The 16,044-nt window shown below is 36.1% G+C and overlaps 1 protein-coding gene across 1 annotated transcript in view; it reads right to left on the bottom strand.

Annotated features, from left to right (window-relative positions):
- Positions 1 to 16,044, bottom strand: part of LRP1B (LDL receptor related protein 1B) — a 1,257,096-nt gene that overhangs the window by 787,623 nt on the left and 453,429 nt on the right. The window contains exon 6 of the mRNA XM_087819400.1: positions 11,552 to 11,714. Within this exon, the coding sequence (XP_087675526.1) occupies positions 11,552 to 11,714 (163 nt within the window). The remainder of the gene's footprint in view (positions 1 to 11,551; positions 11,715 to 16,044) is intronic.

Here is a 16,044-nt window from a genome sequence, read left to right as displayed (position 1 = left end):
TTAATGCAGGGACACAAATTCTTTAAATTTATTTATAATATAACTGGCTAAAATAAGTATTCCTATTTCATTTGAAAGCATTGGATTTGGGTTTTGATCATTACAACACAAAGTTGTTTTGGTGAGTTATTGATAGTCACTATTATTCATCTTAATATCATTTTAATAAAATATAGTTAACATTATTTCAATCGCTCAATATTAAGTTGTCTGATAAATGTAATCTATTATGTAAAGTAACTTTGAAAATTAATTTAAAAAAAAACAGGCTTGGCTTACAAAATATTTTCTGTACTAAGCAACCTCAAGCTTATGTATCATCAGTCTGCTCATCCTATTCTCGTCTTTGAATAATAGAAACATATGCAGATCTAAAGAGCAACGGGATCAATAGAAGGCAGAGTGTCCAGCAGCTAGGCCTACCTTTTAAATAGAAATTTTCTTATCTTCAATAATCTAAACATATGTCTGTCTGTCTGTCTTATTTATTAGGAAGTCACTGAGATCTTTATCTAGGGAATAAATTAGAAATTGATCTTTAAATTTAACGTGCTTCAAGATACAACAAAAACAAAAAAAACGCGACTGATCGCCACGGGTTTCAATAACTGCCTTGCTGAGGCAAGCCTCACCTTTGCTGCTGTTACCGATGCAGTTTCAAGGTCCTGTTTCCCATCATCATCATATCATTACCGCCTCCAGTACCATTCTAACCTAGTGTTTGCACTACTTTGGTAAAGAACCTCAAAGTATCCATCAGGAAGAAAATAGTCTTGCTCTCAAGTGGTTCACATTCCACAGGAAACACTCCATGACATTGAATCCATACATCTCTCTTGCATTGTCACTAAAATTATGTTTTACTTTTTTCAATTTTTTTTCTTAGCAGAAGTTAGATTATCTTCAGAAAGCCATAATTCCCCTACACCTACCACCGCCAAAGCCCATGTGACTTAGGGAGCTCGCACCCACTTCCAGATCTTGAGATGGGCTCTAACGAATACAAATCCAAACAGCAGGCGCATGGTTCTCTCCCAGAGACTGGTACTGCTCCAGGCTTCAGGATGCAGCCGTATGTGGCCCATTCAGACTGAAGTCATAGATTTAGGGTCCATATTTAGGTTTCCTTCTTTTCCCTGCTGCATGAGAAAAGTAAGCAATTTCCCTCAGCTCCCACTTGCAGCGCCTTATGGCCACGGGGAGAAAGGAATTAGGAGGTAGCAGGAGACGGCAAAGTGGAGACAGGGAAGGAATGCGGCCCCCTAAGGATGTCATCGTGGCACCACTTCAACCAAGCCCGGATTCAGCCAAGCTTGCTCTTCTCTGGCCTTCCTCTCACGTAAGAAAATAAATTATTGTTTAAGCCAGTTGGAGTTATGATTTTCATTAACGTCAAGAGCATTCTGAAGCATACTATTATTGCACTATTTCAACCGTCTTCTCTTTCTCTTCTACCTCTACTTTTACCCCCACAATCTGTTTTTTCCTCCATTCTCAGAATTTTTGCAAACATTGCATTTATTCAGAGTATGCTCCCAAACAAACAAACAAACAAACAAACAAACAAACGATAAATAATAACCTAGCTTGCACCTAATAAAATCCAAGACCCCCAATCTGGAAAACATGACTTTCTGTAAGTAGCAGTAAAATCTTAAGAAAGCGCAAATAGAAGAATAATTATAATTCTGATGTCTAAAAAGAGTTGAAAATAAAGTGTTCTCATGGTGTTTCTCACCCTTTCAAAGAAGAGGATATTTAAGTTCTAAGACTCTGGAACCAGTTATTTAAAGAAATTGCCCCAATGTGAAGATGCTTGTTATTTCAGCCATTGGTCAGGTTATAATCTACTTGTTTATCTGATTACATATTTTCAAGGGAAACTTTTAATAGATGATTTGGATTTGTAAAGCAAGAGGAAAAATGAATCTAAAAAAATGGCTCATTCAAGATAAAATGATAAACCTGATTCTGAGCTTTCTGGGAAGTGTAAAAAACTTTGGAAGAAGATGAACCCACCCAATTTAAAATACGATTTTTAAAACAAAGGCTTTGACATGCTAACTTGTTCTGCTTTTAATTTGTTAGTAACCAAAAGGCAAAATAATAATAATAGTAATAATAATAATAATGATAATAAAATCAGATAGTAGTTACAGTGGCAGAATCATCTGTTAACCAGAAACTCACACTCGCCCCTTTCCAAAATGTGGAGTGGTTGACAACTTTCCAGCTAGAAACCATATTTTCTAGGCCCCTTGACTCCAGATGTAACAGAGTGACTAGACGGCGCTACTGGAATGTGACCACAACGATGCAGGTCACGGCTGAGCTGAAGTTTTAATAAAGCAGATGTGCCTTTCTTCTCTCTGGTAAAAAAAATCAGAGGATTCTGGGGCCCTAGAGGATACAGAAACCACAAGAGCTTCCATCTTTGAATCACCACTTGGACAAAAGCTGCCTGATAACTAGGAACACATTCATTGGATTCTACCAACAACAAAAGGCAAACTTCTATTGTACTATCCACCAAAATTCACAGCAGTGAGTGTTAGTTACCCTAACAAATTCAGGAGGTGGTACCACAAGTGTATAACTGCCTTCGTGAAAACCTAAAATCCAGTGGCCCAATGCTAAGGGGGCAGCAGGGTAACTACTGTTCAGGACTGAAAATATTCAAGGTCAAAAATATTTGATAAAAAAATGTATTTCGCACCCTGGCCAGGTAGCTCAGTTGGTTAGAGCATCATCTCTATACATCGAGGTTGAGGGTCAGGGCACATACAAGAAGCAGCCAACGTCGGCATCAACAAGTGGAACAACAAATCTCTCTCTTTCTTCCTTCCTTTCTCTCTAAAATCAATAAATAACATTTTTTAAAATGTCATTTGCAGTATCTTGGGAAATGCGTTGAAAGAAAAACTAGTACTTATTGAGCCTTTGGATTTAAGGGAAGACACTTAAAAGCATAATATTAGAAGCTGTGTGCTTACTTTGGCAAGATGTTACCAAACTAAATAATGTAGGTTAGAACTGGCTGGCAGGTTGCAAAGTAAATGAAAGAGCATAGAACAAGTCCACAGCTGGGCTCCCCAGATTTGGAAAAGTCAACTGCTTCTAGGTCTTGAATAATAAGAAAAAATCCTGAAAATGGCTTTGAGCAACAAAAGCCAATTAAGACTCCTTGATTAAACAGAGGAATTCAGCCTTTAGACAAAAGGCGTTTGCTTCCCACTAAAGCATCGCTTTCGGACCTCAAAGTATACTAACAGGATGGAAGAGGAAACCGGAAGCGTGAGGGGGAAAGAAATAAATTGGGTCTGACCATTATTTCTAAAATATAACTTTGAGTGCGGTTATTGTAACACAGAAGTAATGGGAGAAAAAGAAATAAAAATTCTACTAATTTTCAAGGGAATTTATAACCACAAAAGCCATGAGCTTTGTCTCTTTAAACCTTAAAACAAAACGCTTTGTCTCTTTAAACCTTAAAAGGACATGAAAGGAACAAGAAATAGTCTGAAATGCCTAGAGCCCCCATGGGGAAGATACTCCCCGTTTTTAACTTCCGCTTTCGCATGGAGCACAATGGACTAGAAAAGCCCTCCCAGGGGAAGCAGACGAAAGGGGACAGTGGACAAGGGGAAGAAATACTGCAGGGAAAAGAAGCCACTAGACAGGTAACTTCCAAGCCACTCGGACACAAAGTCTTCACTTTACTCGCCTGGCAGGATTTCATGATTGCTCTGTGCCATGACCGCTGTGTGCCTCCAGTCTTTTGGTTCCAAATAGCAATTTTTTGTTGTTCAATCACTGGTCCATCCATTTATATAGAGTGTGGAGGGACAGTGGATACAGATATATTTTCTTTTGATTCATATTTGCTGTACAGCAAGAAACCACAAAAGGACATGATGGAGGGAATTTCACATCTGGAGTTCCTCTACTTTGACCTAAATGTAGTGTGTTCTATGTATAATTAGAGTGCTACCTATGAGTATTTGATAGCCAGAATTGAAGACACAGGTAGAAATGGCAAGATAGTCATTAAAAATGCAAGCTCTTGCTCAGGCTGGTGTGGCTCACCTGGTTGAAGTGTTGTCCCCTACACTAAAAAGTTGAAGGTTTGATTCCAGGTCAGGGCACAAACACACATCACACACACACACACACACACACACACACACACACACACACTGTCCCCTACACTAAAAAGTTGAAGGTTTGATTCCAGGTCAGGGCGCAAACACACATCACACACACACACACACACACACACACACACACACACACACACACACACACACAAGCATGATGTCTCTTCCATAATATGGTGGTGTCGTGAGCAAGCAACTGCCTTGCCAGGTGCAACTGTTTTTATATATCCTCAACATGTTTCTCTTTCTAACAGTTGAGAACAGAATATTCCAAGGCCCTAAGAGATTCTGGAGCCACAAAATGGAAGGAAATTTCATTCCAGAATCATCAGATGGAAGAAGCTGTCCACCAATCTATAACACCTTCATTGTATTCATATTTGAGTATAAAACATAATTTTATTTGTGTCTTGTTGTAATTTTAGCATTTATAAAAGCAACTATCATTAGTCTAATAAATGCAATTGTTATAAGAAGGATTCTATTGATATCATTTAAACTTCAGTGTGTATCCTATAAAAATTATATTTGTCTAATGCAGTCATTTTCACTGATAAATAATTAAATTGCATGTGTACAATTGAAATAACTTTACTGAATTAAATTCATAATACAATAAATAATATAAAAATAACACAGGATATTTTTAAAGCTTTCTTAAAAATGTGAATTAGAGATATTATCAATTTTGAGGCTTTTTGGTCATTGTAGAGTTCCAAACACTTTAGATAAGCCCCATATTTAATTTATGAGATTAGGTATTGCTACAAATTAGTTAATTTCCCAATTCTGAGTTTCATTTTGCCACTTAGACTGAAGGCTTCCAGAAAGCAAAAGTATTTTACTTTTTATGTCACTTCTTAATTTCATTTTATGCCATGCTATACCAGATTTGGAAAGATTTAGAGATTTACTAAATAGTTTGGTTGTTTATGATGTTACCATAACTATATTCAATCATTATGAAGAACAATAACAAATATTGTTATTGTTATTATTTTTATCAAAAAACATTAAATTATTTTATGATGTTGTTAGGGCACATTTTATCTGCAGTTAAATGTTTACCTAAGCACAAAATTTTTTGATTCCACATGTTTTTAGTTTCATTGAGAAATAGTTGACATGCATTCCTGTATAAGTCCAAGGCATATAACATGATCATTTAAATGAAATATATCGTTAAGCTGTTAGAACAATAGGGTTAGCTATCACCCACCTTCTCATACAAAAAAAAAGAAAAGAAAAGAAAAACAAACAAAAAATCCCTCGGTGATGAGAACCTTTGGGATTAAATCTCGTAACAATGTTCCTGTGTATAACACAGCAGAGTTAGCTGTAGTCATCATGTTGTACGTTACATACCTAGTAATTAGCAGTGGGTACCTTTTGGTCTTTTTTTTACTTATTTATTATTAGAAGTTAATAACTTTCTACCATCTTCCTCCAATTCCCCCAGCAAAGAGGACAAATATACATATAGAATGTTTTGCATTATTTTGACTTAAGGAATGATATGAGTCTAGAACAAAGTAGAAGTTGAACAATTTAGGTTTAAGATTCCAGTAAATGTTGAACGGAACATAGGCCACTCCAAGGTGCTCTTCCATATTCCCAGGCTACTATCAATATAATAGAAAATTATTTGCAACTGAAGGAGTTTATAATTAAAGATAATGCAATATGTGAACCTCTACATGTGAAAAGATGGGGAGAGGAATTTGGAAAGAGGTTGAATCTAGACAAAGGTAATTAATGAGAAGACTTTGAGTCACATAGAAAGTAACTAATACAGATCTTTACTCTTAAGTCAGCCTTTGAACCACTAATTTGAATCAAAATAGTGCAGACCATGAAACACATATGGGCATATCCATGCTGTCTGCCTCTTCACATCAGCAACTCCTAAAAGCAACTTTAGAATGAAAAGTAGCAGTTGGTGATGCTCCTGAGATACTTAGTAAGTTGGCCTAAGATAGGTAGATGCCTAACGCTTAGGTAATTCTCTAAGAACCTAAGTGCCATCCAGGAATGCTAGACTCACCAAGAGAAGGTAGTAGTAGTATAAAATACGAAATAAGCATAAAGATATTTTGGCAGATTATAGGCAGATAAAATCATAGAAATATAGTTAATGTTATATAATGATAGACACTTGAATTTATTGCTATGGATATAAAAACACATTCATAACTTTTCTAAATAATTCATACAAATTTATAGGATTTGGAATGTCATTGTGCTGCATTAAAGAAGAATTGGGCAAATAGATCCCTTGGCACTCTCCTTCACAGAGGTGAATTCAGAGGTCAACCCACCTAAGTACCACTCCTATGTGTGGGACCGAGATTCTTTAAAAGATACTGTAAAAACACAAAATTACTTTTAGCATTTCATTTTTTTATCAGTTTTGTTTTATTTTGTTTTTAAAGAAACTTTAAGTTCAAGATGTCCAAGAGAGAAATCACAGAAGGTCAATACAGAAACTCAGGGGAATGGTCATTGGAGCTATTGGAATGTCTCTATTTTCCTCTGTGTTTTCTTCTCATGGAGAGGAATAGGCAAGAAGATTCTGCGGGTGACTATGTTCACATCCACTATAAGAAGCAGATCTCTCCTGAAACAATGGAGAGATGTATCTGATTGTGGAAACCTGTCACCAGGCTATCTTGACATGGTGAAGGAGGATGGAAGATTAGCTAGCTAGCTCTCCAGCTATAGAAATACAGTTGTGTGTGTTTGTGTGTCTAGAGCAGCTCTTCCTTAAAAAGTCAAGACACAATTTTCAACCTATCAAAATGTAAATGTGACTTTCAAAAGTTTAGGAGCAGTCACAAATTGCAGGTGAGCATGAGACCCTCTAAGACTGACACTTCTATGAGGAGACAAAGAGTACATAGAGGCACATCTTTACATGCTTACTCATGTTCAAATCCATAGAACCTTCAGTGCCATCTATATCTTCAAATCAATCAGTAGTGGTTAATTGTAGTTTTAATTTGCCCACAGTGTAGTCAGAGGAGTTTAATAGCCAATGAACTGTGACGATCCTACTTATGTCGTATTGCGAGTGAATAATAAGCGTGGGCTCTAACTTGGAACCTGGGCTGCTTCCCGGAGCTCCCTAACAGAGTGAGCTACCTGGTGTTTATCCCAAGGATCTCCTTGTTACAAAACTCCTTTCATAGACATAGGCAAACTTGCTTCATTTCTAGTTTCCCACATTCACACAGTATCTCAGACTAGAATTTCATTAGTCAGTCCTGCTCCCTGATGGCTGTTAACTTTGATTCTATCTTTAATTCCTCAGCCATGATTGGTTTCACCAACAATGAGGATCCAACTGGGTGATGGGAAAGGGTTCATTAACTATTAAATACTGTCAATCACTCTTGTGTGAATTCAACTTTTGAGACTTGATCTTTACTCCTCTGCCTCCTGGTAGATGGCCTGATCTTACAGAGAACAAAAAAGACAACACACTTTCCCCTCAGAACTAACATGGGGTCATGGATTCACAAACAAATCCTAAGATCACTCTATCATTCACTATCTAGAAGTCAAAAGTCCACCTTCCATAAAAAAAGGGGATACATTGTACTTGGAAAATATTCAATTTCTGTTGTTTCACATGACATAGGAGATTTCCCCTCTCCCTTAATTTAGGCATCCTATATAGCATTGATTTTGAGTTCTATATATGGTACCCTAAGTCCTCAAAAATATGTTTTTTCCAAATTTTCAATTCTAACTTCGGTATTATCATGAAAACATCTAATTTTACACTGTTTTTCTAATAATTATCATGGTTAGGATTGATTGATCTGTCTTTTTTCAATATTGTTGTAACAATTTGACATTCATGGTGAAATGAATTCTTGTCTCAAGTTTAGTGTGCTGATTTAATAGGAAGTTCAGGGCTACACCTTAGAAACAAAATTATAAACTAGCTCCACTCCTGTCCCCAGTTATAACCCTCATTGGACCCAAACACTACATGGTTTACTACTGAAACGATGTCATATTAAAATATACAGGTTAAATATCAAATAAAACTACGAAGGGATTTCATTCTTTTGAAAGACCTTGCAAGTAATCCAAATACACCTTTCACAAAATCAATTATTAAAATAATGTTCCCTCTGCTACTTTCCCTATACCAGAGTTACTCTGTAGTTTTCTCCTACAACCTCCTTTATATATATACTTCATATTTATTCCCAGGCTATACCACTTTTTTCTCATATCTCCTCCTCTTTCTCAGTACTTTCTTATATAATAAATTTAGTCTATATCAAATAATCCATTTTACGACGGTTTGTAGTAGACATAATGGTATCAGAAATCTTGAACACATTAGTAGTTATTTCTGAGGCAGCAGGAAGAAGACAGCTTCACATATTCTACAACTCAGAAGATGTTAGGGTAAGATTAACATTATTCACCATTTTTAAGGTGAGAAAACAGATACAAAGATGATCCAACATCACACAGCTAGTCCCTGGTGGAACTGGAATCTGATCTCAGGGGGAGTGACTCCAGCACCGAGCTCTTCATCACTGAACAAGCAGAGCCAAACAGCCACCACCAGAAGCGGTATTTTTTATGTTGTTTGGACTCTGATCTCTATGCTACCTTCCAAATCTAATGACTCTATAAAAATTTTTTTTTGGAAATTTCTTTAAGGAATAATTGGAAATAAATATTGATAAATTTTGAAAAGTAAAAGAAAAATCTCAAGAAGCATGCCCAGAAAAACAGCCAGAATTAATGAGTCAATGTCAACATCTTAAAACGCAAGAGAATGAACAAACAAGGTTTATTAACAATCTCTTCCTGCAAGATTTGGATTGGAGCTTGGATCAAGTTGTATTTAGAGTCCAGAAAAAATGAATTATCTATATTCAATCAAGGAAGACCAGTTTTTAAAAATGTCATAGAGATAATGGTAATAATACTGTTAGTGTCCTTCGATAAAAATGGAGCAAAGATACTTTGCTTTTAAGAATGGGGAAGGGTAAGAGGGGTAGAATGAGGGGAGAAATACAATAGTTTCACCATTTAACATTTTTGACACACAGAACTAAGACAAGAAGGTTGAGAAAGTGAAGTTAAAAGCATAGCCAAGTAAAATATATTTTTTTCAATGAAAATCTTCTTCTATTCTCACAGTTATTAAGGTCAAGCTCTTAGAGTCAGGTCAACTTTTAATACATTCTGATGTTTCCCAACTGAAGTTATAACTGAAAAGGCCAAAGATACATCACCCCATACAATTAGGAAAAGGTAAGAGAAAGGTAGGTGGTACCTTTCCCCTTTCGTGGGTCACACAGCCTGTCCTTGTCTCAACGATTCAAATTACTCTTGAGAAGACCCTAAATGAAAAGCTAAAGAAAAAAACCTACTGTTCCTTCCCTAGACAGCATCACATTAATTCCAGTCAAATTTCTGATATTAAAAGAAAAGTAAAATATATTTGAAAGTGTTCTCTTACATATAGGCCTATATTTATAAAAGAGCAGAGCTTTTTCTTCTCTGATTTCTATGATTCACTACTGAAAAATTGTGCTAGAGGGATAGAGGAAACTCAAAAAATTTCGAAGAGCTTATTATGATAAATGATACATGACAAAGTTACATTTAAACAGTCACTAGGCCCAAAGGAATCCAGCATAGAACAAATGCAAGGGTTTTCTATTCCTAATTCCTTTGACAAAAAAATGACAAAATATGGTTCTTTCATGTAATGACAGGGAGAAATAGGAAGCTTGGGAACATGGAATATGTTGCTGCACAGAAAGGGAAATGGTATTAATAGATATATATTTCAGATGGGCAGTTTTATTTGAAAAGGTTGTCTGGATCTTTGCTTTTAAGTATGGGGAAGGCTAAGAGGAGTAGAATGAGGGGAGAAATACCATAATCTCACCTTCTAACATTTCTGACAGACAAGACTGTTTAAGGGCTAATTTGAAATTCAGTTAACACATGCAGGGAAAACACGCAGGCAAATATATTTCTCAACAGAATGCCAAAAGAATGTTGCTAGCACTTTTGTAAATTCCCAATTTTTTCTTACTACTCTTATCCAACAACTCAGACAAATCAGTTTAAATATAACTTCTTTTACTAATGTCTCATGAAGCATCACTGCAGTCAGATTGAGTCAAGGAACCATCTGCTGCAAATACAAATAGAGCTACATTCAAGAATTATATTACACAGCCTTCCTAGCAAAGTTCTTACAGGCAAGCTGTTCTTGTCAGAATCAGAACCGTTGTGATGATGCATCTTAATATTCAATCAGACTTTAAGTAAAGAGTGACAAAAGTCCACATATGGATGACAGCTGTTTCTTCAGTAAATATTTTCCATTTATTGAATGGAGGCTTATGGCAGTCTAGAATAGGTTCCATGAGACATTTCAGCCTGAACTGCCTGGGGATGATGAAAACAATAACGGGGGTACAATTCCAGTTTTCAAATCTTAGCTACAACTTACCTCTGAAAAAACAACAGACCCTCCAATTAAAGTTGTAGAGTATGTCGTTAATTTGACAGTATCCTTGACTAACACTGAGGATGACAGGCCTAAAACTGATAGGACTCTACATTTTTTACCCCTCCCCTCTAATAATAGCATTTGTAAAATTAAAGCAAAATCCGTGTATTTATTTTCTAATCATATGAACAAAGTAACAAATAATTTAAGCATTTATGACTAATTTTGATAATGAAATATTAGAAAATATTAATGAGCTTTTAGCTAAAAGAAGCTCAGAGAAGATCTCTTTTTAACCAATAAATTGACCTGTGAGATTGAAAAAAAAAGTAAAAAAGAAGCGAAGGTGGATTCTAATGAATTCAGTAACTCTATAATAATAGAATGTATACATATCAGTAGTTAGAGAAAAAAAATTAGTGTCAACTAACAATGTGACCTTAATGTTTTAGTAGTACCTTGAACAGAATTATACCCCTTTTATAAATACTAAATGTTTTGTTGGACATAAGTCTGTTAATAGTATATCTTTCAAGTCACGTTTTTGAAGTTTGCTAACTTTAAGGTCCACTGCTAAGTAGAGTTAACGTCTCCTATCTTAAGGCTCTTCTCTGGTGACTCCAAAGCAACCCTAGGGAGGTGGCAGGTTGTTTGTGTCTCAGGTTAGGCCTGTAATATTGATGTGTTAAGGAACTGGTGTTTCTCAGCACCTGCATGGTAAATCACACCCTTTTTCCTTCCTTTAATGCAGTTGTTAAAATCAACATTTAAAAAAAGTATATTGAACCTATAGTCTTATGTTCCACAGCTGTTGTCAGACTCTGATTCTTTTTTTTTTTTTTAATGGAAGTTATTTCCGATCTAAAACTCAAAACAAGAATGTCTTACTTACCCTGCTATGGGGTCTACTGCTATTGCCTTAGGATTGTGAAGTTCCAGATCGATCAGGGTGACACACACAGACCCGTTGTGATTACAAACAAAGATCCGGTCACTGACATGGTCCACAAAGTAAACGTTTCTGGTGAGCCAGTCAATCGCCATGTGTTCCACATCTGAAAAACACACGCAAAGCCACTGAATCCCAGGTGCAGATCTAGTGGCATAAGCCAAAGAGTACACGGGTCTCCCCAAACCATCACAGAGAGGACATTTAGAAAGTACAGCCAGTTTTATGATATAAAACTGCAAAGACAATTTCTTCCTATGCCAATAAAGTGATTTAAGTATTCTGTAAAAAACGATTGTTTCTTGATTACATTCTTCTAAGGACTGAGCATGACCTACATACAAATAGATGAACAGTTTATAAATTCTAAAATATAGGTATTTACAATAACATCGTACTAGTTTTTGCATTTGCCCAAAATAGTTCATTCAACCCAATTGTTTTAACTGGTTCCATGACACAGTTCAACTCTTTAGTACTAGGAGGATTCAACATTTTTTTGTGAACTTAAAGTAAATACTTATTTTCAGGTCCTTTTCTGTTACAAAAAGGAAGGGTGGGGAAGGTGGAAAGGGAGATCCATAAGACACTTTGTTTACAAAATGTATCCAAAACTTTGAAGTAAAGCAGAAGGAGGGGTGAAATGTTCTTTCAGTGACATATGTAGGCATTGCAAACAGGCTTGCTCAAAGATTAACTAATTCTCTAGAAGGGTAATGTTTAGCAATATTTTCTTTAATGATAAAAATATTCTATATCTGTGCTATTCACTAAAGCACAGCCAAATGTGTCTAGTGAGCACTTAAAATGTGGCCAGTATAACTGGGAACCTGAATCTTTATTGTATTTCATTTTAATTAATTCAAATTTAAATTTAAAAAAATGTAGATAGCTAATGGTAGCTCTAGAAAAACACAAGTGTTCTACTTGAATATTTTCTCTTTGATCAAGCTGTGAAATTTTATGCTAATTAGATACTTTTCTGGTAGAAAAGATATTCCCAAAAGTTATGGTTTTATTACTCACACCATTAACTATTTTTTTAAAATCTAACCTACAAATCTTATTTAAACATTATGTTTCTTTAAAATACCTATAAATATTTAATTCCACTGTTGTGTTTAGAGCAGCAATATCAGACTGTTCCCTCAATAATCCCATAAATAAATAAATTTCTGGTTTTTAATCATTCCTAAGTTTTATGAGTCATGTTTTTATGTATGGAAGTTATACTTTGATACCTCCTTGCTTGAACTCACTATGGATCGATGATTCATTGACTAAGAAGAGTTTCCTTCTGCCATCTGAACCTAAGCATTCTTCAAACTCTACATTTCAAAAGAATTCCTTAGTAACATGTTGATTCAGTGAATGATATTTTCTCAACAGGAAGACTAATATAGATGCATGTGTCAGCATTATCAGTCATAATGGTTGTCAAGCGGGCCAGATACACAAGCCCAGGTACAGAAACCCAGCAATGGAGATTCACCAGAGCAGGAAGCCTCAGATGCCTAGCAAGGGGCAAAACTGAGAAAACAAGAACCTTGGCCTCAGGGGAACATTTCCTCCCCCAGCATATAGCTGGTCCTGTGCTTTAGACCTCCTTGGCATTTCTTCCCTAAAGATAACATCTAGCCCTCAGTTGTATGAAAGCTCCAGGCCCAAAAAAAGCAGCAAAACCAGACAAATGGCACCTGTGGCTGTCTCAGGGCCAACTACATTGACTAATGACCCTGGGCCCTGGCACCCACCAACCAGTGGAGACCATGACCCTGAGAGAGCACCCCTGGAAAGCTGATGAATATTCTATCGAGACACCTCCCTGGGACCTCCCCTAAGACTGACCCAGTGCACGCTCCCCACCAGGGGAGCAATCCAGGGCCATCTCCATCCCCCTTCTTCCCTCCCGAGGGGACCTCAGGAGACTTGCAACCAGGGGAGCAATGGGTAGTGGCAGCTCATCCAGGGCTTACCCCCTGAACCTGTCTCCAAGGCCCCCTCTCTCTCTGACTTCTCAGGGATCCAAAGCAGCCCAGCCTAGGCTCTCCTATTGCCTCATCTATGCTCCTCTTGGTTTCACTGTCCCAAGTATATTTTTGCTGCCATCCTGGACCCAACACCCTTTGACTCAGTGCTGTGTAGCCCTTTCCTTTGGATGTCCCCCATCCCCCATGCCCTTTCCTTAAATAAATTCAATTTTTCTTTCTCCTCCATCTGAGACAGCTATTTAGCCGGCCACCAACCATGGACCTTAACTTTTCAATGGAATATTGTCCAAGCAAAACAGAGAAAGCAGCAACTTTGTGGGAATGTCCTTACAAGGACAAGCAGAAAGTGGATACTGCATTCATTAGATACACATTTCAAACAATCCATTACAGTTTCATTCCCAAACTACACAGTCCTCATGGAAGCATAAGCATTTAAATGTTCCACACACCCCACATCAAACTTTTTTCTCAATCAGTCCAGCAACCAGAGTTTTTTAAAAATATGAACTATTTCTCTGCCTCTAGAAATCTGTAAATGTTTGCTTTGTTTTGTTTTTTATTATTTTTGTAATATTATATCAGCTATAGCACAGAACCCACTGTTTCAATTGTCTTTATAAATACATTGGATTCAGATAAAGTGCCAGAGTACATTCAATGACCCATCTCTCCTTCTAGGCACGCAGATGGTTTAGTCTATGCAACTGTAATTTCAGACAAAAGGTCTGTTTGACAGCATTCACACCTTCTTTCAACTCAGTATCATTGCAGAAAGAGTCTCTGCTACTGAAACAATAGGTATTGTTAACAACTCCCCATGTTTGAAGGAGCAAGATTTCACTACATAACTTGATACTTAGCAAACACTTAGTAATTGTAGGAATTGGTTTGGTTTCTTTTCTTATAATTGATTTTAATGAAATTTTTATTGAGATTGGAGAATTAGGCAATTAGACATAATTCAAGTAAGTAAACTGATAGAAATAGAAAATTTGGCTAAAATGATCTGAAAGTTTTAGGAGAGAGGTGAATTTTTCTAGACAACAGATTTAGTATTACATTTTCATTTTCTGATATATAACAAAGTTCATCAGAAATTGCTGAAGATAGCTATAATCGTTTTATGACATTACAAGAAATCTCTAAATTTTTAGTAGTAAGACCTTTGTTATATCACTGTTACTAGAACAGTTTTAAATATGTCCTTGTTATTATGTTCTCTAGTTAACTCTTATTCATTCTTCAACCAAAAGTCACTCGGATTTCACCTTTACCGCTCTCTTGAAATGGCTCTTATTATAGTCACTTAGAATTTCTTAATTGCCAAAAGCAAAGGTTACTTTGCTGTTCGTATCTACCAAATAATCTAAGTATAAATATTGGTAAAATTTTAAATAATATAAAAATATTGAAAGTATTTTGAAAATGATAAAGTATTATATAAATATAAGTAACTATTAACTTCTAAAACAATATTTCTTAGGTTTAACAATTTAAAGTTGTACACAGTGGAAACAAATTTAAAATTAATGAGGAAAATAAAAACAAGAACAACAAAAGCTGGCAAACACTTAAATAATCTATAATTGATAATCTATAACTGAATAAATTGAATAAAATGTTACATCAAATTTTTCATCATGCAAAAGCAACTAATTAATTGCCAGAGTTGGTGAATATAGAACTTAAATATTTCTTAATGCACTAAAATATATGTGTAGTTAGTGTTATGGACTCAATGGCTTTCCCCAAAATTCATATTTTGAAGTACTAACTCCTAGCTCAGAATATGATTCATTTGAAAATAAAATCTTTGAAGAGATAATTAAATCAGAATAAGGCCATTAAGGTAGGCCCTAATCCAATGCGACTGTTGTCCTTTTAAAAAGAGATTAAGAGATACAAGGAGACACCAGAGTAAAGGCCATCTGCAAACCCAAGAAAGACGCCTCAGAGAAGTCCAGTCCTGCTGGCACCTTGATCTTGAGCTTCCAGTCTTCAGAAATGTGAAAAAATGGATTTCTGTTGTTTGAGCACTCAGTTCGTGATATTTTGTTATGTCAGGTGTAGCAAAATAATATACTTACTCAAGTATTATCATTATTATTATTATTTTAATCCTGACCCAAGGATATATTTTTTCATTGCTTTTTCAGAGAGAGTGGGAGGGAGGGAGAGAGAGAGAGAGAGAGAGAGAGAAACATCCATGCGAGAGAGACACAGCAACTGCTTGCCTCCTGCACTCACCCTGACCAAGTCTGCAACCGAGGAACGTGCTTTTGACGAGAATTGGACCAGGGCCCTTCAGTTGGTGGGCCGACACTCTAATTGCTGAGCCAAACTGGGTAGGGCACCTACTCATGTATTATTAAATAAAGTGGTCCATGCCATAAATTATTGAGAATAAAAGTCAAAATCTTGCTAAGAAAAAATATAAAGGAA

Source organism: Miniopterus natalensis, chromosome 8, assembly GCF_054644295.1.
Source record: "Miniopterus natalensis isolate mMinNat1 chromosome 8, mMinNat1.hap1, whole genome shotgun sequence".
Classification (NCBI taxonomy): Eukaryota; Metazoa; Chordata; class Mammalia; order Chiroptera; family Miniopteridae; genus Miniopterus; species Miniopterus natalensis.
The sequence above is the reverse complement of the archived record's forward strand: the minus strand, read 5'-3'. Positions and strand labels throughout refer to the sequence as shown.